General features: G+C 39.2%; 1 protein-coding gene across 1 annotated transcript in view; it reads left to right on the forward strand.

Moving 5' to 3' along the window:
- Positions 1-20,597, forward strand: part of snx19b (sorting nexin 19b) — a 37,432-nt gene that overhangs the window by 13,592 nt on the left and 3,243 nt on the right. Inside the window, exon 10 of the mRNA XM_067451130.1 lies at positions 17,860-18,044. Within this exon, the coding sequence (XP_067307231.1) occupies positions 17,860-18,044 (185 nt within the window). The remainder of the gene's footprint in view (positions 1-17,859; positions 18,045-20,597) is intronic.

The raw sequence follows: 20,597 nt of genomic DNA on the forward strand, positions 1-20,597 counted from the left end.
CAAACTGGTATTTGTTATATTATTATAATGTATTGATGTAGTTTTAATCACATTGGTTTGTAGTGCACAGTTTTACCATTTACTGGACAATATTACTTATAGGCCCGGCTTCATAGACGAGGCATAGATTAAGCCAGGATCAGGCCTTAGTTCAATCGGGACATTTAATTCGCTTTTATAAATGTACCTAAGGAAAAACACATTACTGGTGTGCCTCTTTAGACAAAACGATGACACTGATATTTTAAAGGGCACCTATTATGCCCCTTTTTACAAGATGCAATATAAGGCTTAGATGTCCCCAAAGTGTATCTGTGAAGTTTTAGATCTAAATTCTTCAAAATGTCAATTTTTAGATTTGAGAAAAATGAGCTGCTTTGTGTTAGCCTGACAAGCCAGACCCACATCAAGATGTTTGGTCTGGAAACTCACCTTTGACAGGGCTCAATCCGAGGGGCGGGATAAACCAGTGGTGTAGTCTAGATTTTTGAAGTGAGTATACTGTGATTTTGTTTTTTTTTCTTTTTTTTTTTTTGTCCCCTATGCCAGCCTCATACGCATCCATCGCAGAGCGACACACAACAGGCACCACCCCACCCACTAATGCATAAAGTATGCATCTACATGTAATTGAGAGCATTAATAAAGACTGCTTATGTACAATTACTAAGTAAGAAGAGCATTTTTTGCAGTGTGTGTTTACTGCAGTTCCGTGTTGCGCATGCGTTCATATGCATATTCAGTAAGCTTGCCGCTGAGAGCGCACCAGAACCACACCATACCTGGAGGAGGAATATAGCGCGGCCCCTTTAAGAGATGCGTGTCCCCCATTGAACTGCCGGTATTTTGTGTGTGTGTGCAGAACTGTGCCGCGATTCACTTGAACAGTGTGAGAAACACGGACTTGGAGCGCTTTTGTTCAGAAAAGTAAACTGCGTATTCGTTTCGGCCGATTGCAATGTATTTAGTTCAATAAAACTGATTTACCTCATATATGAGCAAGTGAGCTTCAGTGCATCGCGCCCAGACTGCAGAGATGTGCTCTTGTAAAAATCAGGATGCAGCGAATAATTGATCAAAGTGCAGAAAAGTTGTGGTGATTGGTCAAAATTGCGAGTCGCACTGGATTTTCTGTAACGTCGGTGTCATCTGCTACAGCTGAAGTGTCACGCGAAGCTGCTGTAGCTTTAGGGGCAGGCTTCCGAAAACACTCAAAGAGTCTACTTTCGTTTCATATCTTCTTTTACATTAGTTAGTTAATTTCAAACATGCGCCAAAAAAGACCGCCAAGCAACTTGCTGACGTCAGATCAATGTCACAGGCCACGGAAGCCCAAATGGTCCAAAAATGTTATTGATTCGCAATTGCAACCACAGTCTGTGTTCGCAACACAGACGGGGTGAATTTATGAATGAAAGTTCTGTCACAAAACGATATTGTTACGTATCCTCACGCTTTTTTAAGTGGGTATATGGAAATCCTTGTCCTTTCCTAGTGGGTATACGGCGTATACCTGCGTATCACGTAGACTACACCACTGGGATAAACGGTTGTCTTAACTGCCTCTGCACGCGATAGGATAGCGCTACAACCAACCAGAGCAACGAAGGTGAAGCGGAGCTCGTTGATAGATTAAACATTCACCGTATCCGGTTGGCAAAACTCTGAACACATCTTCCCTTCTTAAGAATGACTTCAGTGCCGCTCTTTGTTCTTTTCTCAGAGAAAAGCTTAACTCCAAGACTTCCAGAGTCGTGGTCAAAGCTGATTCGAAAGACCGCCGCCGTTCGCCAGTTTCTGTGTTTACTAGAAGCACGTCGCAAACGCAACTCGGCCGTCGTCATTATGGCCCCGCCCACCGACTCTATACACGATGTGATTAGCCCAGCAAGAGTTAGGGGATTACAGCTCAGAAGGGTATTGAAAGTTGCTAGACGACACTCGCGGGCAGATTAGATTTGCTGCCGCTAGGGTGCGTCTAGATTTCTAGGTCAGAGGTATATGTCAGTGCAAGTTGCTTTTAAAACTAGGGATGTAACCAAGGGGGTAATCTAGCGCTCGGAAAGCGTTCCACCCCTAGGGGCTGCCATTGCTAACCAAGCCATCACCTGCTGTTAGCATCCCATTGACTCCCATTTATTTTTGAGTCACTTTGACAGTGAATAACTTTACATCAGAGGCGTTTAAAGACTCCATTTGTCCATTGTTTATTTATAAAGAAACACGACAATGCATAAAAGGCTCCGTTACCTTGTATCTTACACTATCGCCCCGCAGAAGCTGTTTTTGTAAAAATAGGCTAACTATTGCGTCATAACCAACGCGACTCTGACGCACAGTTGAGAAATTACCGTATAGACCTGAGGAGACGCTCGCAGGCAATCTTCTACTGTCTATGAGACAGTCGGGGGGACGTGGAGACATAAAGTCTGATAAAGTCAAGGGGGAAGAATGGGGAGAAGCCCGTAGTGAGCCAAAAGCAACGGGAGAAAATATTTAAACAACGTGATTCAGCTTTCACTTTCCACAACTACTAGAAGACCTACAGCTGTCAGACAGGAGGCTCACGTCACATCTACGTCGTCAAGCTCAGTCTGAGCCTGCGCAGTTCGCTCAGCCATCAGGAAGTGAGTGCTCCTTACTGACATCACTTAAAGCCGTAGAAGGCAATGGGATCCCTCCGTCCATTTCTTTTACTGTCTATGGATGTAACGATGCCCTCATCTCACGATTCGATACATATGCAATACAATATTATTGCGATACTCCAAGATATATGGTAAAAGGTTAACAAAAAATGTACTTTTGATTAAAATGCTACATTTGGAAAATGCAAAATGCTAATTTTATAGCATTTATGGTATTTCATCCTGATAGATAGCATTATTGTTTATTGCAATCCTATCCATCCATAATTTTTCTGAACTCTGAACTGAATCTATTAAGTCAGAATTTTTTGAAAGATGACTGTGTGATTGAGTTGACCAATGAAATCAGCTGAGGGGCAGGATTTGTTTTATCCTATCCTGGTTTGAGGGGAAAAACAGGTAAAAGTTCAAGATTAATTAATTTTTTTGACTTAATATTGCGATTTTGCCGAAACATTTTTATTTTATTTATAAAAAAGTAGTTTTAGATCAAACGATACTTTGTGGACCCCAGGCAATGCCAGCGCGGAACCACCTAGGAGTCACCACATGATATAGGCATAATTTCTTCACATTTGTTTTTTTAGTCGTAATGTTTTTTATTGACAGTGTAATTACTTTGCTCAAAATAGACACTGGCTGCATCCAAAATCGCATACTACTCTACTATATAGTAGGCTGATTCACAGAACTCATAGGAAAAAGACTAGGAAAAATACCTGGATGATCTACTTCTTTCAGAGATAATGATGGATTTGTTAATGGCATTGAAGCGCTGCAACTGTCGCTGCTAGGTTACATGATAATGAAAGCATAGCGAATGTAGTATGTCCAGATTAAACTTAAACTGGTTAGACAGCGTAGACATACTATATAGAACAAACTTTTTAGCGTTTGTGAAGTAATTACTTATTCAAAATAAGTCGCTCCTCAAGAGAGAAAGTGATTTTGGATGCATCCACTGTACAGAGAAGAATGAAGACATTTTGATTGAACAGTTTTATTTTGTATTGCAATGTTGAGTATTCAAACATAGTATCGTTGGAGGAGAGACAGGTTTTGGACTGAATTCCTTTTTTTGTGACTGGTGGCTTGGTTTAGATATTGACCTTTTGAGTTAGAGTTGTTGTTTTTAACTGCGTGCTGTAAAATCAGTCTAGAGAATTACTACTAATTCACTTGAACACCGTTTGACGTCTGAAACAGGATTGGTCCTGCAAGAATGTGTAAACAAGCTAGAGACTTAATTCTGTTGAGCTTTAGTATAGAGTCAGTCATCTTTGTTGAGCTTATGAAGCCACAATTATGCAAAGATTTCGTTTTGCATTTGATAAGATTAAAACCGCTGCCAAATTGTGTCATCAAAATTCTGCACATCTGCATTGTGTTTACAGTCATTACTTGTTACACACTTTTCTTGTAATTCCCAGTAATTAATTATGTCCTGGAAGAATGTAAAAACATGTTTCTTATTCTGTTGTTTGCATAGGAAAAAATCAAAACCGTTATAGAGTTGCAATTTAAAATGAGGAAAATTTGTTTACATAACATACTTTTTTGTTAATGAGTTGCAGAAATTATGGACCAATCAAGGAGAATTAATAATTAATATTTTCTCTTTGCTGACAGAATAGTAGAATGTAAAATTTGGTGTAGAGCAAAAAGTAAAAAAAAAAAAAGAAGTCATTATTTGTTACATTTTGATTATTATTTATGTTCTTTTCTAGTTATGGGTTTGGTATGTTTGGGACTGTGTTAAGTTATTGTTAGAAAAATTTAATTTGAGCTACAGTAGCTCGTCTGCTTGGGGCCAGCCTTCGCTCCCCATGTGCATCAATGAGCCTTGGTCGCCCATGACCCTCTCGCCGGTTCACCACTGTTCCTTTCTTGGACCACTTTTGATAGATACTGACCACTGCAGACTGGGAAAATACCACAAGAGCTGCAGTTTTGGAGATTCTCTGACCCAGTCGTCTAGCCATCGCAATTTCGCCCCCTTGTCAAACTCGCTCAAATCCTTACGCTTGCCCATTTTTCTTGTTTCTAACACGTCAACTTTGAGGTGTAATTTTCCCTTGCTGCCTAATATATCCTAACAGGTGCCGTGATGAAGAGATAATCGGTGTTATTCACTTCACCTCTCATAATGTTATGCCTGAGTGGTGTATATTCAAATAAAACTAGGGAAAAAAAGAAAGAAAATAGCTCGTATAATATTTAGTTAGATTTAATGAAGCAGACAAGCCTAATTTCCTGAAGGTTAAGCACCTCTTTGTGACATTTTCTGGGAAAAGAATGACTTTATGTAAGTCAGGGGTGTCAAACTTTTCTATTGAATGGCCATGGTCCTGCAGTTGAGCTTCAACCTGTTCCAACACACTTGCCTGGAAGTCTCTATTTGATACAAGGGTCTCAGCTTCAGCTATTTGTTTCAACAATTCAAAAATGTCCTGAAAGCTACTGTAGAAAAAAGCAGTTTCACAAAATATTCAGGTACTTGGCAGAGTCTGTCAGACAATTTTGCTTAAAATCGGTCTATTAAAGTATAACGCCTGCCACATGAATTGGTCCACATATTAGATGACAGATTGTGTGCAGTGACACTCTAAATAAAAACATGCTGGACAGGTCGTGTTGAAATGGCAGTGTGTTTTTGTGTGGATATAAGGGAGACACAAGGGGGCCAGCTGCTGCTCGTGCCTCGATGCAAACAGACACATTGGACGTCATCTGAGGGAAAGAATTAGTTTACTTATCCGATGTCTGCGGCTCTTCTGGCAATGAAACGGATGTCTTTGTCTGCCTAATTATCCATAGGCGAGCTGTTTCCAAATGGAAATTTACACATTCTGCCACACAAACCTCTGGTGATGGTGAAGGGAGCAGATATATATTTTTACAAAGTCACCCAGAATGAAAGCAAAAGGACTTACTTAATGTATCCGTTATCATTTCAGTGCAGACTTACAGATCTTACAGCCACAATATGTTTGTGGTTACATAATTCGGTCGCCTGATGAGAATTATTTTTAAACATTTGGCTGTGGCCTTGATAACAGCAGTGGAATGCTAAATATTTAGTCACCATATTGATCCCTTATTTTAGACTGCTGCTCGGAAATGACTGCGAAACCTGCACCGGATTTGACTCAAAGTAACTCCTGAGACAAACATGCGAACTGTCTGTTCTTATATAAGGGATTCCTGCTTTAGCACTAACACACCTGTCTGTAATTTTCGAGCGGACTTTAAGACCTTGATTTTCCGGCTAAGGTGTGTTTGATTAGAGTTAGATCTAAACTCTGCATGAGGGTAGATCACAAGGGGATTTGAGCACTCTCTGCTTTACATTAGTCATCATGTTTGTAAAGCCACTTGGTGGCAGTGTATACTGTCAAAAAAAGACAATAAGCTGTAGAGATTGTTTCATGTTTTGATTGGCTGTTATCAAATGTTCTTTTCACAACATAAATGTCATATGTTGTGATGGAAGATTTACCCGACATGTGATAGATCATGATAAATCGGTTGCTATTATTGATAATGGAGGTTTACATGGAGGTTTTCCATAGTTTCTATTACATGGCGGTTTTCCATTGTTAAAGAAATAGTTCTATCAAAAGTGACAGTAAAAACATGTATAATGTTACAAAAGATTTGTATTACAAATAAATGTTGTTCTTTTGAACTGTCTATTCATCAAAGAATCCTGAAATAAAATGTATTACGGTTTTCACAAAAATATTAAGCAGCACAACTGTTTTCAAGAAGAAATGTTTCTTGAGCAACTAATCTGCCTATAGAATGAGTTCTGATGGATCATGTGACTGAAGATGGAGCTTTGCCATCACAGGAATAAATTAAAAGCTGCTAAAATAGTTAGTTAGATAGTTTGCCCCAAAATTATTTCAGACAAATACAATCAAATTTTTTTTGTGTGGCTAATCCTAGCATTATAATGGCAGTGAATGGCAGCCCAAAATTTGAAAAAAAAGAAGTGTATCCATCCATTGAAAAAGTAATCCACACGATCCGGGGTGTTAATAAAGGCCTTCTGAAGTGAATCAGTGGGTTTCTGTAAGAAGAATATCCATATTTAAAACTTTATAAAGTAAAATATCCAGCAGACCGCTTACTGTATTTAACTTACAAAGAAAGTGTAATGACTTTCGGAGTTCAAAACACTTACGCTACTTCCGACGTCATCGTCACACCACTTTTTTCATGAGTTGAATACGAAAGCCAGTTCACCGGAAGCTATATATTTTACTTTAAAACGTTTTATATATGGATATTTTTCTTACAAAATCTGATCGATTCATTTCAAAAGGCCTTTATTAACCTCTTGGAGCTGTGTGGAGTACTTTTATTATGAGTGGATTCATAATATATAATGGATTTTTTTATGCTTCAAATTTTGGGCTGTTATTATAATGCTTGGAAGAGCCAGGACATTTTTTTTATATAACTCAGACTGTATTCGTCTGAAAGAAGAATGTCATATATACCTAGGATGGCTTGAAGGTGAGTACATTTTGGGGGAACTTATCAAAGTGACTTGCCAGGAGAAGGGTATCCCCTTAACTATCCCCAAACAAATGAGCTACTGTAGCTATTTTCTAACAAAAACTTAACAGGGTTCCAAACATAACAAACCCATAACTAGAAAAATATATAAATAATAATTAAAATGTAACAAATAATTATAATAATGACAATTTATTTGCCCTACGCCTAATTTTACATTTTACAATATGCAAATTCTGCAAGTCATTAACAAAAAACAATGCTACGTAAACAATTCTTTTTACTTTTATGTGGCTTTTTAGTGCTGTGAAAAGGGTGCGAAAATGTTTGGTGCTGAAATGCTATGATAGATTCTTCTGCTGTGCCTGCAATATTTATTTCATAAACAGGAAGTTTGGTAAATGCTTGAGGTAAGAAAGGCTGCCAACCATGGTTTTATTCCACCACAAAACATTTGCTTTTTCTTTCTCTTCCTCTGATCCATCTACCCGCAGTCCATCCTTGGTTTATGCTTATAGCCATATTAAGAAGGCAAGACACAAAAACACAGTCTGTCCTGTTTTTTGAACAGCTACTTAAGCTTCCAAGCGTTAATTTAATCTGATGTATTTCCTACAACACACTACAGAATGTAAATTAATAGATACACCTTTGTGCAAAATTTTTACTGGCATAGTTTTTTCTTTTCAAGTCAATTTATCCCAAACGCGGTAGCAAGAACTTCATAACTTTCTGATTTGTTTAAGAATATTATATCTAAAACAGGCATGAGAACGTGCCTGTAACAAAGGAATTGTTTTTCCACCCAGGTCTTCCATAACAACACTGTTAAGAAAACAGTGTTGGTATTGTACTCTTTTTGTACATGCAACCACATAACCAGACACTCAGAAATATCTGATTGGAGATATGCAAGTTTAGTCAGTGCCGAAAGAAACTGAACATCTTCCCTGCATTCTTACAAGATGATGTGCATTGATTAGAAAAGCCAGCATTCATCATGCTCCATCATTACAAGATGCACACGGCACGGTATAGACAGATCTGCAGATCACTTTGAGTATGAAAGATTATAAATATTGGTATGACAGCAGTACCAAGATTCTTGCTAAAGACATAACGGCAACATTTTTAATGAACCTCTCAGTAGACCCATGTGGAAAAAAGACCACACAGCCTTGTTATCGTGCTCCTATGGAAAATCTCAGTAATGACACTTTGATCTCATCTCACATCTCATCTTGTCTCAGTTTGTGTTTGTCTTTTTTCTTTTGCCGATGTTCTTTTGAGATGCTTCCTTATAAACAAATGTACCCATACAAGATGCTATCCGTGCCAAGAAACTATTTCTAGCTTAGGATGTGGCCTCTGAGGTGAAAGCACTTGCTTGTTTTGCAGTAGTTTGCATGTAGTTGGATTAATCTTAAATAAACCAGTTTGTTTGGGTTCAATATTCCTCTGGGTTTTGAAACAGACTGCTAACTTGTAATAGCTTGTTTAAAAAGCTGGCGCACAACCCAGAGCGTTTGATTATTTCACAGCGCAAATTGATGCAATTCAGCTCTTGGCAGCTCATAAAGGTCATTATGTTCCATTTGGTAAGAAAGCAGGAGCTGAATTGGTTTCCTTGTTACCTCTATTTGGACAAGAATCTCAGAATAATCAGTCTGACACCTGTTACAGACACCTGCACTAGACTCCGCTTCTGTCTTTGCAATTTCACTGTCTTAGACTTAGCTTTGGGGAAAAAAAGTCAAACTAAAATATATAATATTTACAGATCATATGTAATTAGATGTATGCTATCTATATACCTACACTATATTGACAACAGTTTTGGGACACCTGCCTTTACATGCACATGAATTTTAATGATCCCGTTCTTAAACCGTATAGGGTTTAATATGGAGTACAAGCCCACCCTGTTGGACGAGAAGGCCTGGCTTGCATTCTCCACTCTAATTTATCCCAAAGGTGTTGTATCAGGTTGAGGTCAGTGAAGTTCCTCCACACCAAACTTGCGTATGTCTTGATGGACCTTGCTTTGTGCACTGGTGTTTGGGCCAATTCCAAACTGTTCCCACAAAGTTGGGAGCATGAAACTGTTCAAAATGTCTTGGTATGCTGACGCATTAAGAGTTCCTTTCACTGGAACTAAGGGGCCAAGCCCAACACCTGAAATAACAACCCCACACCATAATCCCCCTTCACTAAACTTTACACTTGGCACAATGCAGTCAAGCAAGTACTGTTCTCCTGGCAACCGCCAAACACAGACTCGTACATCGGATTGCCAGACAGAGAAGCGTGATTCGTCACTCTAGAGAACATGTTTCCACTGCTCTAGAGTGGCCTGACAAGCCAGACCCACATCACGATGTTTGGTCTGGAAATTCACCATTGACAGGGCTCAATCCGAGGGGCAGTATAAATGGTTGTCTTTCAAACTCCCTCTGCACGCAATAGGATAGTGCTACAACCAACCAGAGCAACGTGAAGCGGAGCTCGTTGACAGATTAAACTTTCGCCGTATCCGGTCGGTAAAACTACGATCACATATTCCCTTTTTAAGAATTACTTCAGTGCCATTCTTTTTTTCAGAGAAAAGCTTAACTCCAAGTCTTCCAGAGTCGTGGTCAAAGCTAATTCAAAAGACCGCCGTTCGCCAGTTTCTGTGTTTACTAGAAGCACGCAAGCGCAACTCTGACCTCATTATGTTAAGCCCCACCCAGCGACTCTATACATGATATGATTGGCCTGACCAGAGTTAGTTTTTTACAGCTCAGAACTGTATTGAGAGTTGCTAGACGACACTCGCGGCATATTAGATTTGCTGCCGCTAGGGTGCGTCTAGATTTTTAGGCTAGCTACAGAGTCCAGTGCCAGCGTGCTTTACACCACTGCATCCGATGCTTTGCATTACACTTGTTGATGTAAGGCTTGGATATAGCTGCTTGGCCATGGAAACCCATTCCATGAAGCTCTCTACACACTGTTCCTAAACTAATCTGAAGGCCACGAAAAGTTTAGAGGTTTTTAGCTATTGACTTTTACTCACGGTGCTCCTCAGCATGTGCTGATCCCGCTCTTTGATTTTAGGTTACCTACCACTTTGTGGATTAGTTGCTATTGTTCACAGTTGCTTCCACTTTGCTATAATAACACTAACAGTTGACCATGGAATATTTAGTAGTGAGGAAATTTCAAGAACGGACTTATTGCACGGGACAGCTTATCACGGTACCACGCTTGAATTCACCAAGCTCCTGAGAAAGACCCTTTCTTTCACAAATGTTTGTAAAAGTGTTTGCATGCCTAGATGCTTGGTTTTATTTAATTGTGGCCATGGAAGTGATTGGAAACCTGAATTCAATTATTCAGAGTGTTGGCCCAATACTTTTGGCAATATTATCTATCTATCTGTCTGTCAGTCTGTTATATTTACCTTTTAAATATATTTTATATCTATATTTTAGTTAGTAATTGACAGATTTTAACTATCAACTAACTTTCTAGGAACTAAGCAACTAAGATCTAAATTGGTAGTTACTAGTTGACAGCATTACTACCAACTATCAGCTAACTTATTTAAACTAAGTAACTATCAGCTAAATATCAGCTTTAAAACTCTCAATGAGCTACCAATATTTTACAAGGTGATCTAAAATAATTGTGGATCCCCTGAATATAACAAGTATTCACCCCTTTTTATATGATACTCCTACATTATTACTGGTGTAATCAGCTGGTTTTAGAATTCACATAAATAGTTAAATGGAGATCACGTGTAGTGCAGGGTTTTCTGTTAGCTGTCATTAATTGAATTAAGTTAAATCAGTAATTGGAAATGGAAAGTGTCTGTGTAAGGAGACTGGTGAGGGAGGCCACTGATGACAACTCTCTAGAGTTATTGGCTTTATATAGAAACTACTTACAACTACTGCTTCACCAGTCACAGCTTAATGAGTGAGTGGCGAAGAGAAAGCCACTGTTGAAAAATGTCATAGGACATCTCAGCTACAGTTTACATGAAGGCATATGGGAGACTCTGTAGCCAGCTGGGTGGAGGTTCTGTGGTCTGATGAGACCAAAAATTTAGCTTTTTGGCCATCCGACTAAATGGCATGTCTGGTGCTGAACATCAAAAACACATTATCCTGACTGTGAAGCATGGTGGTGGCAGACTCATGCTGTGTGGATGCTACTTTTCAGCAGGCCCTAGAAAGAGTATGAGAGTAAAATAAACAGGGAAATCATGGAAGAAAATAGGATGGGTGATGGAGTCTGCTGGACACCTGTGATTTGGGAGATTTGTTTTCCATCAAGATAGTGCCCGCAAACCTAAAGCCATGGCTTCAAAACAATGTTAATGTCTTGGAGTGGCCTGTGCATTGTGCCCAGATCCAGTTCTCAATCAAATTGAAAATGTATGGCTGTCTGCTCACAATCTCCATGCAATCTGACTGAGACAGTTGCCAGATATGCAAAGCAGAGACACGTCTACACAAACACGTCTGTCAGTCAGTCGTTCAATTGTTCCATCTTTCGTTCTGTCAGTCATTCTATCAATCGTTCTGTCTGTCTTGTGACTCTTCTTCCATCACATCAGTTTTTCCAAATTTATTTAAGATGTCGATCAGGCAAGACTGTGAATGGAATATACTTATCATGTTTATATTTTTAGAGTGTCTGAAGAAGTGAAGGCTCACAATGAAATCTGAAAAGGGTAGTTTAAACTTAATTGGCTCCAGTGAGCTCCAGCCACCCTTGTTTTCCACTCCTGTTGGCTTGAGAAATGTCTTCCTCCTCTAATGCTGCACGTCTCCATCAAAGGCCATGCCAGTCCACATTAACTGCCCTTTATAATGGCAGAAATGCCATTAATGGAATAAAATGCTCCACTTGTTGCTTTGGAACAGCTGGTTTTTGTTCCATCATCTTACATCAGAGCTTCTCGAGGATTATTTCTTCAGTCCGACCGGTACAAGTCCTTTCAGAAGTTCTATTAGACCCGCAGGCTTACTTAGTACTCTTGTTTTGGATTTTGCCTGAAACATTTATAGAAGTGAGTCTTGGATATCATTCCAGGAAATAACTTGTTTGACTTATTTTAAAATGTATTTAGCTGATGCAAAAACTACTGTTTAAACCTACTGCAGGCTCTAAAAATACAATTTTGTCATGGAACAGAATAGCAATTGTTGAAAACACAGAAGCGAAGACCAGGAGACTTGGATGTATCTTCAGCAGGATTCTTTATTGAGAACACTTGCAGTCGGTAGCTGCAGTCCATCAAGTCTATTCATTTTATGGTGCAGGGAAGACAAAGCAAATGGGTGACAACTTTAACAAAGCATGCAAATGAAGTATCCTGGTGAAGAGACCTGCCGCAGACTCTAGAGTGTCACCAGTCCTAATCCAATCATAATTAAAAAATGAGACAGCGGCTCCAAGAGCCATTCAAGAAGAAAGGTGAGATTCTCAGGAATCTGGCTCATTTGACTTCTAATAAACAGAACAAGAACAGACAGAAAACTCTTACTGGAAACTTTGCTGAACAGAATAATTAAACCATTGACAGGGCTCAATCCGATGGGCGGGATAAACGGTTGTCTTTCAAACTCCCTCTGCATGCAGTTGGATAGCGCTACAATCAACCAGAGCAACATGAAGCGGAGCTAGTTTATAGATTAAACTTTCACCGTATCCGGTCGGCAAAACTCAGAACACATCTTTCCTTCTTAAGAATGATTTCAGTGTCGTTCTTTGTTCTTTTCTCAAAGAAAAGCTTAACTCCAAGTCTTCCAGAGTCGCGGCCAAAGCAGATTCCAAAGACCGCCGATCACCAGCTTTTTTGTTAACAAGTAGCACGCAACTCTGGCCTCATTATGTTAAGCCCACCCACCGACTCTATACACGATGTGATTGGCCTGACCAGAGTTTGGTTTTTCCAGCTCAGAAGTCTATTGAGAGTTGATAGACTACACTCACGGCAAAATAGATTTGCTGTCGCTAGGGTGGGTCTAGATTTCTAGGTAGGAAAAGCAGCTATTATATTGAATATCTTGGAAATATAGAATGTGTGAAGTTTGTAGGAACGAAAAACTACAACAAAGTAAAAGAAGTACTTCCCAGAAAAACACAAAAGCAGAAGTGGTTTTGAACTATTTGTTGCAGCAAAAAAGGCTATAATGGCATTTTGAATGGCACTACACTTTCTTCCTGTTTCGACATTGTGACAGTAACCATCCTGGAACAATAGGGGCGAGCCTCTGTGGCGGGAGTGGAAGATCACGTGTTTCACTACAGGCAAGCCACCGCCGATCAAAGACCCAAGCATGACTAGCGGTAGTATTCTATACTCTGCCCGCTGGCCCTTTGGCATTGTATAGAATGTCTAGGAAATGTGGATTGCCGGATTTCACACATTGCCTGTAACATATACACTATGTTGCCAAAAGTATTGGGACATCCCTTCAAATAAATACATTCAGGTGTTCCAATCACTTCCATAGCCACATACTGATAAAATCAAGCACCTAGGCATGCAGACTTTGTCTGGATATCACCAGACCAAGCTCAATTTAAGATTGAACAGTGGTCTGGGGAGTCTGATATGTATTTTCTACTGAACAAGAGGTGTGAACAAAAATTACTCTGTATGCAATTGTATAGTTCTTCAACCAATCAGACCACAAGAGGCGTGATTAACGAGCATTGGTCCATTGCTTCTCTATCCATCATTGTGTTAAACCTGCCAATAGTGCACCAGGTGGATAAGACAGTCTGTGATTGGTTCCTGCAAAAGTGTAACAGAAGCAGTAGAAATGTACAGGTTTCCAGACCGAGCTGCAGGGTGAAATCAAATCGCCAGTAGATCAGGCTGGGTTTACCCAGTCTAATGCAGACTGCTTCTACAAACATTTGCGAAAGATTGTGTTGCTCTCAGGAGCTCAGTGAATTCAAGCGTGGTATTGTGATAGGTCGCCACCTATGAAATAAGTTAATTGGTGAAATGTCCTCACTACCAAATATTCCATTTTATGGAAAATTGTTAGTGGCAAAAGTTTGGTGGAGGGGGGGGGGGTTATGGTGTGGTTTTGGCCCCTTAGGTCCAGTGAAAAGATCTCTGCATAAGACATTTTAGACAATTTCATGCTCCCAACTATTTCATGCTCCCAACAAGGCTAGGCCTTCTCATCCAACATCAGTGCCTGACCTCACAAATGCGCTTCTAGAAGAATTGTTAAAAATTCTCATAAACACACTGCTAAACCTTGTGGAAAGCCTTTCCAAAAGCGTTGAAGCTGTTATAGCAGCTAAAGGGTGGGCCAACTCCATATTAAACCCTATGGATTAAGAATGGGACGTCATTCAAGTTCATGTGCATGTAAAGCAGACGTCCTGAAACTTTAGCAAGATAGTGTATATTTCTCAGACAGGCAATGCAAAGGAAACTTGTCATGTTGTTACTGGGTCATTGAAATCTGACCATAATTGTAGTTTAATGGCTACTGGGAAATCCATCATTACGTTCGAGAGTCTGAAGGGATCTATGCTAGACACACTGTAGCCATGAAGTAGAGCAGGTTTTGGCATCCACGTCTTCCATACATGCTGTGTTAATTTCCTCTGACATAAAAATAATATACAGTGTATGCATAGACAACTCTATGTCCAGGTTCTAAGGATTTGACAGAAAATGAAATTGCTAAAAACGGACTCGTTTTTTTGCCCTGCGGTAAGATGACCATATAAGGTTCTCTGGATCTCAGGTTCTGTCACCATGTAGCGTCTGCGGCATTTCAAAGAGTCAGAACCAAAATAAACCAGCTATGTAATCGAAGAGCAGGACAGATTTAAATCAATGACACATGAAATTCCTGGGCCCACTTCATATAGTATTCATGAGAGGAGAACCCTCAGGTGAGGCCCTCATGTTCAAACAGAAATTCTCATGTTTTCCCAATTGTTTATGTGATTTGAGCCCAGATTATGTTATATAAGGATATCATTATTTTATGATTTTCTGACTATTTGTCACTTGTTTCCAACATAACTTTGGACTGAAATCGCTTAGTTGTTGTTTATATATTGATCATATTTTTCTGCTGTGTTAAACCAACTGCTTAAGTCACAGAATGCTTTATTTTTTAGAAATAATTATAAATTTTGACAAAAGTGTGGTGGTGGAGGTAATTTTTAGCCTAGAAATAGCCGCGAATGTCGTCTAGCAACTCTCAATACACTTCTGAGCTGTAAACGCCAAACTCTGGTCGGGCCAATCACATCGTGAGAGTCGGTGGGCGGGGCTTAACATAATGACGGCCGAGTTGCGCTTGCGTGCTTCTAGTAAACACAGAAATTGGCGAACGGCGGTCTTTCGAATCAGCTTTGACCGCGACTCTGGAAGACTTGGAGTTAAGCTTTTCTCTGAGAAAAGAACAAAGAACGGCACTGAAGTCATTCTTAAGAAGGGAAGATGTGTTCTGAGTTTTGCCGACCGGATATGGTGAAAATTTAATCTTCCAACTAGCTCTGCTTCACCTTCGTTGCTCTTATTGGTTGTAGCGCTATCCTATCGCGTGCAGCGCTATCCTATCGCGTGTATCCTATCGCGGTGGTTAAAAGACAACCGTTTATCCCGCCCCTCGGATTGAGCCCTGTCAATGGTGAGTTTCCAGACCAAACATCTTGATGTGGGTCTGGCTTGTCAGGCTAGGTAATTTTACCTACTGTCACCAAACTCTGTACATATATTGAGCTCATCGAGCCAGACAACTTTCTAATTTACAGTCATTAGCTCTAACCAACCGGAAGTGTGCTATATTTTTTTTTATGTGATTTATTTTTTTTGTAATTTTTTTTAAATCAAACTGAATTTGCTACTGCTCCAAAGGGCTTCATACAGTTAACCCCAGACTTATTAGTTGTGTTTGACTGTTGTGCTTGTATCTTTTGCAGCTTGTTGACATCACATAGCATCTTAAAAATGAATGGTCAAATTAAAGTAGTTCAACTTTAAAAAAAACACACAAAAAAACATGTCTTTAGACATCGCTTTATTTTTTTTAAATTTTGTATAGCCCTTGTGGTTCCAGGAAAATTTGTCTTCAAGGGTACTGTTTAAATGCACAGTTACCTGACAAATATAAATAGTACAATCACGAGGCTATTGTGAATGAAATGTGCTATTTTAATAATCTTGCCTTGCCTTTATTTTCAGCCTCTCTCATAAAAATGTAGTGTCTTATAATTCTTTTTTTCCACATCTTTTTTTCAGTTCTTTTGGCTATGATGACTGTCTGCCAAAATGGTAGTGATTATTAAAAGATTAAACAGTCTCATCCACAGTAATGTTATGCAATCCCTCAGTTATCCGCAATTTCTTAAGCTTAAAGTGGCCAAAAGTAATTTTAAAGAATTGATTCTCTGAAATTATGCAATTTTTTTAAGGATAAACTATATCCATATGTGGCCCATCACAGATTTTTATTAGAATGGACAAAGAACATTTCAGTGGCAAATGTGAATGTGACTATGCTGAAGGATATTCGTGAAAGATGGAGTACAAACATGTGGTTATTTTTGACTTCTCCTTTCCATTTGGTAGAATTTATTTTAATGTATTTTGATCACATGTGGTTTGAAGCCTGTTTTTTGCAGTTTGCATGCAGCATATCATTTCAAAGGGGCATTTGTACACAACAATGTTTTCAACTAAAACTGCAGTGTTCATTTACACCGCAACGTTGTTCTGGGGCCCTCCGTGTAAACTACAAAAACACAAATTTGTGAAAACAGTGACATCATGCGTATGTGTACTATATGTTTAGTTTGACAACCAAAACAACAATGGTAGACAGATTTACTGCACCACTACTATGTTAGAGATTATTTACAAATTTAATTGAATTTAATTAGTTACATGTATATAGCGCTTTTCTGGGTACTCAAAGTGCTTTACATATAGTAGGGGGGGAATCTCCTCAACCACCACCAATGTGCAGCATCCACCTGGATGATGTGACGGCAGCCATATTGCGCCAGAACGCTCACCACACACCAGCTGATTGGTGGAGAGGAGACAGTGTGATGAAGCCAATCAGGAGAGTGGGATGATTAGGAGGCCATGATGGACAGCGGCCTATGGGCAAATGTGGCCAGGATGCCAGGGTTACACCCCTACTCTTTATCGAAGGACAAAGCCAAACTTGGTTTAACGTCTCTTAGACAGTATAGTGTCCCCATCACTATACTGGGGCGTTAGGAACCACACAGACCACAGGGTGAGCGCCTCTACCAGCAGCAACCTAGTTTTCCCAGTTGGTCTCCCAATCAGGTACTGACCAGGCTCAGCCCTGCTTAGCTTCAGTGGAAAACCAGTCTTGGGCTACAGGGTGATATGGCTGCTGGTTGAAAAAATGTTAAAGAATGTGTATTTGCATGGGTGTGTAAAGTTTCTTTACGAAGTGACATCGCTAATTACTGGCCTGGCATGTGTAATATAATTTTTTTTGTCGTTTTTATGTGAGAAATTGTCATTTTGACAATGTTAACGCACAAACCCTTTCAAGCATGCAGAAGGAAAAACTTTCCAGGTTTTTAAATCGTTGTTGTGTAAACTTTTTTTTCTTTTCATGCATCATATTAAATTCTTTGTGTTGTTGTGATTGACCTGTAGGTGGCTAGAGGTGGGTGTGATCAACCTGACCTGTACACAGTATTGGGTGATTTATCTGCGGGTGCTGCAGGAGGCCATCTGGCCTGGAGGAAGTCTGCCAGCTCAACCCCGACCCCAACGCAGCCCGCAGCAGAAAGAGGAGAGCAAAAAGGAGGCTCAGCAGTGCCTTATGAAACTTCTGCCAGGTGAGATGCCACATTATATTCACACATACACTACCGTTTGTGGTCAGTATGAATTTTTTTAATACTTTTAATCAGCAGAGATTCATTCAATTTTATGACAGCGAAGACATTTAAAATAAATGAGAGATTTCTAGAGTAGGCAGTTTTTGAGCGGCTAGCAATAGCAAGCTAGCTTTGAAAGCATGAGATTCCGCCCTCCCTTCAGAGCTTCTCCAAAGCCACACCTCCTTCATAACACATGAACGCACACAGCAGAGTCTGCAAAGCGTTATGAGACGAGAGATGACTCAAATCAGATAACATTGCAATAATAATGAGACATCTTACTTGTACCACCTGGCTGATTAATTTTGGCGTTGATAATGTTGACATAGAAACTCATAAATCCAAGTCTGAGGAACAGCACTGGGTAGAACGCCATGGGTTGCCATCTCTTAATTACGGTTACGACATGACATGAACACAGCATAAGCTCATTGTTTTGGTTCAGGAGGAACTGTTAAAGGGCAGCTGCTGTTTCTTTGTGGCTCTCGTGATTGAACTCTGCTCATGGTTAACTCATGGAATGGCGCTGATGACATGTGATGTCTGCATGAACAGGGTGTGAAGCGGTATTGAAATATATATGTTTATAGGCAGGTAGGACATCGAATCACTGCATTCTGGCCAAATGCAATGATTGGATGAACATTTTTCGATCATGAGACTTTCATAGAAGACATATACATCTTTTAAAGGGGTACTTCAGCGCTGGGAAGATGAATGTGTATTTAAAAATTATTTTTAAATTTGGTGCCTTCTGGAAAAGCTGAGAAAAGCCAGAAAATGTTTTTTTGGCTCATGTGGATGAAAAACAACAACTCCCACAATGCACTTGCTTCGCTGCCCTACGAGGCCACTCCCAAAGCCACTGGTTCACTGGATCACTTTCCTACCGTGGCAACGCCCCTACGGTTGTTTACATTTTTTATAGTAATAAAACATTTAGTTTAGTTAGATAACAGACACAAATAAAAAATGAATGTGTCTGTTCAATATAATGTGAGTGAGCCAAACGAGAGTCACAGCACAAACGCTGCAGGAGTCCGATTACATTCATCACACAAGTAAAGAGCTGAGATGAGCTGAGGTAAGCGCGGGCAATTCATACATTAACGGCGCGTTTTTTGTCTGGCACATTTTCAGATCATGCCTATGGAAGCTTAACTTTCATAGGAATTCATTTGAACACTTGAAACACTCTGCTCCGCACAGCTCCGTTTATGTGAATGCCTGCTGCTGTCCGAGTGCTGTGAGTGAGATCCCTCTCCCAAACAAGGTGTCCGCGGGATTTTAAAAAGTATTAAAAAGTGATAAATCAAAATTGTCAAATTTAAGGCCATTAAAAGTGTTAAATGTGGTCTCAGAGGTATTATTTTTTTTCCAAATAGTCTACACTATCAGGTGTCCTATTCTGATTTAAATTCTATCTGCGTTCGCGTTAGTCGTTTAAATATGGGCTTTAGCATATCTGGGCACATAATCAAAGATCTTTCGTCTCCGTCTCAACGTATGTTTGATGCTGACGTCATATTCAGTGGTCGTTCGGCATCATCTCAGAACACTGCGCGCTCAACAGAAGTGGCTGGCTTACGTTTTATTTTAGACTTGCTTCAAGGCATATCTTCAACGACTATCCTCATAAGAGCAATCTTAAATGATTTATATAAAGTCTAAAATGAACAAAAAGAGTTGTGAGAGAATGAGGCGCGGTCCATAGACAGTATATAAACAGTGAGATCCGCGTGTCTCTCTGCTCTTAAAGGGACAGAAGCCAATAAAGCTTCCTGTCAGGTAACAGAGAAAATGACTCGCTGCGCTTGACTAAATAACTTTTGTAGCTTTAATAAGGACTTTAATAACTATTTAATTTATAGTTTATGCAGTGCAGACTGCATATAACTTTGATAACTTTATTAAATTTCTGTATATTTCCTAACTGTTAAGACAGGAAGGGCAGGAAACATGACATTTATTATGGGTTTATGTTAGCATTGTTTTAAGTTTACTTAAATTAAAAACTGTTATATTTTTGAAGCCTAATAATAAATGTAAAAAAATAATTAAAAAAAATCAGTAGCTGTATTAATATCAGTAATAGGCTACTGGCCTTCATTCATAAAAAGATGCCATTTAAACAAGTATTTAAAATACACTGTCTTTATGTTGTTTCTACATTAATTTGATTAACTGAAATTATTTTATTAAAATATATAAATATATATATATATATATATATATATATATATATATATATATATTAAAAACGTACAAAAACATTTCTTTTTTATTGCGATTAATCACAGAAAAAATGTGTGATTAATCTAGTTAAAGTTTTTAATCGATTGACAGCACTAGTTTTTAGTATTTTGTTAAATTCAACAACTTATCACAGTTATAGAAATGTAATATTTGGCTCAGGTTTTGTTGTTGGAAAAAAACACTAAATAATTTAATTGCGTAATGCTTCTCCTTAACCAACCGTTGTGAATGTTGAGATCTATTTTACTGTGT

The sequence above is a fragment of the Pseudorasbora parva genome, chromosome 8 (genome assembly GCF_024679245.1).
Source record: "Pseudorasbora parva isolate DD20220531a chromosome 8, ASM2467924v1, whole genome shotgun sequence".
Lineage (NCBI taxonomy): Eukaryota > Metazoa > Chordata > Actinopteri > Cypriniformes > Gobionidae > Pseudorasbora > Pseudorasbora parva.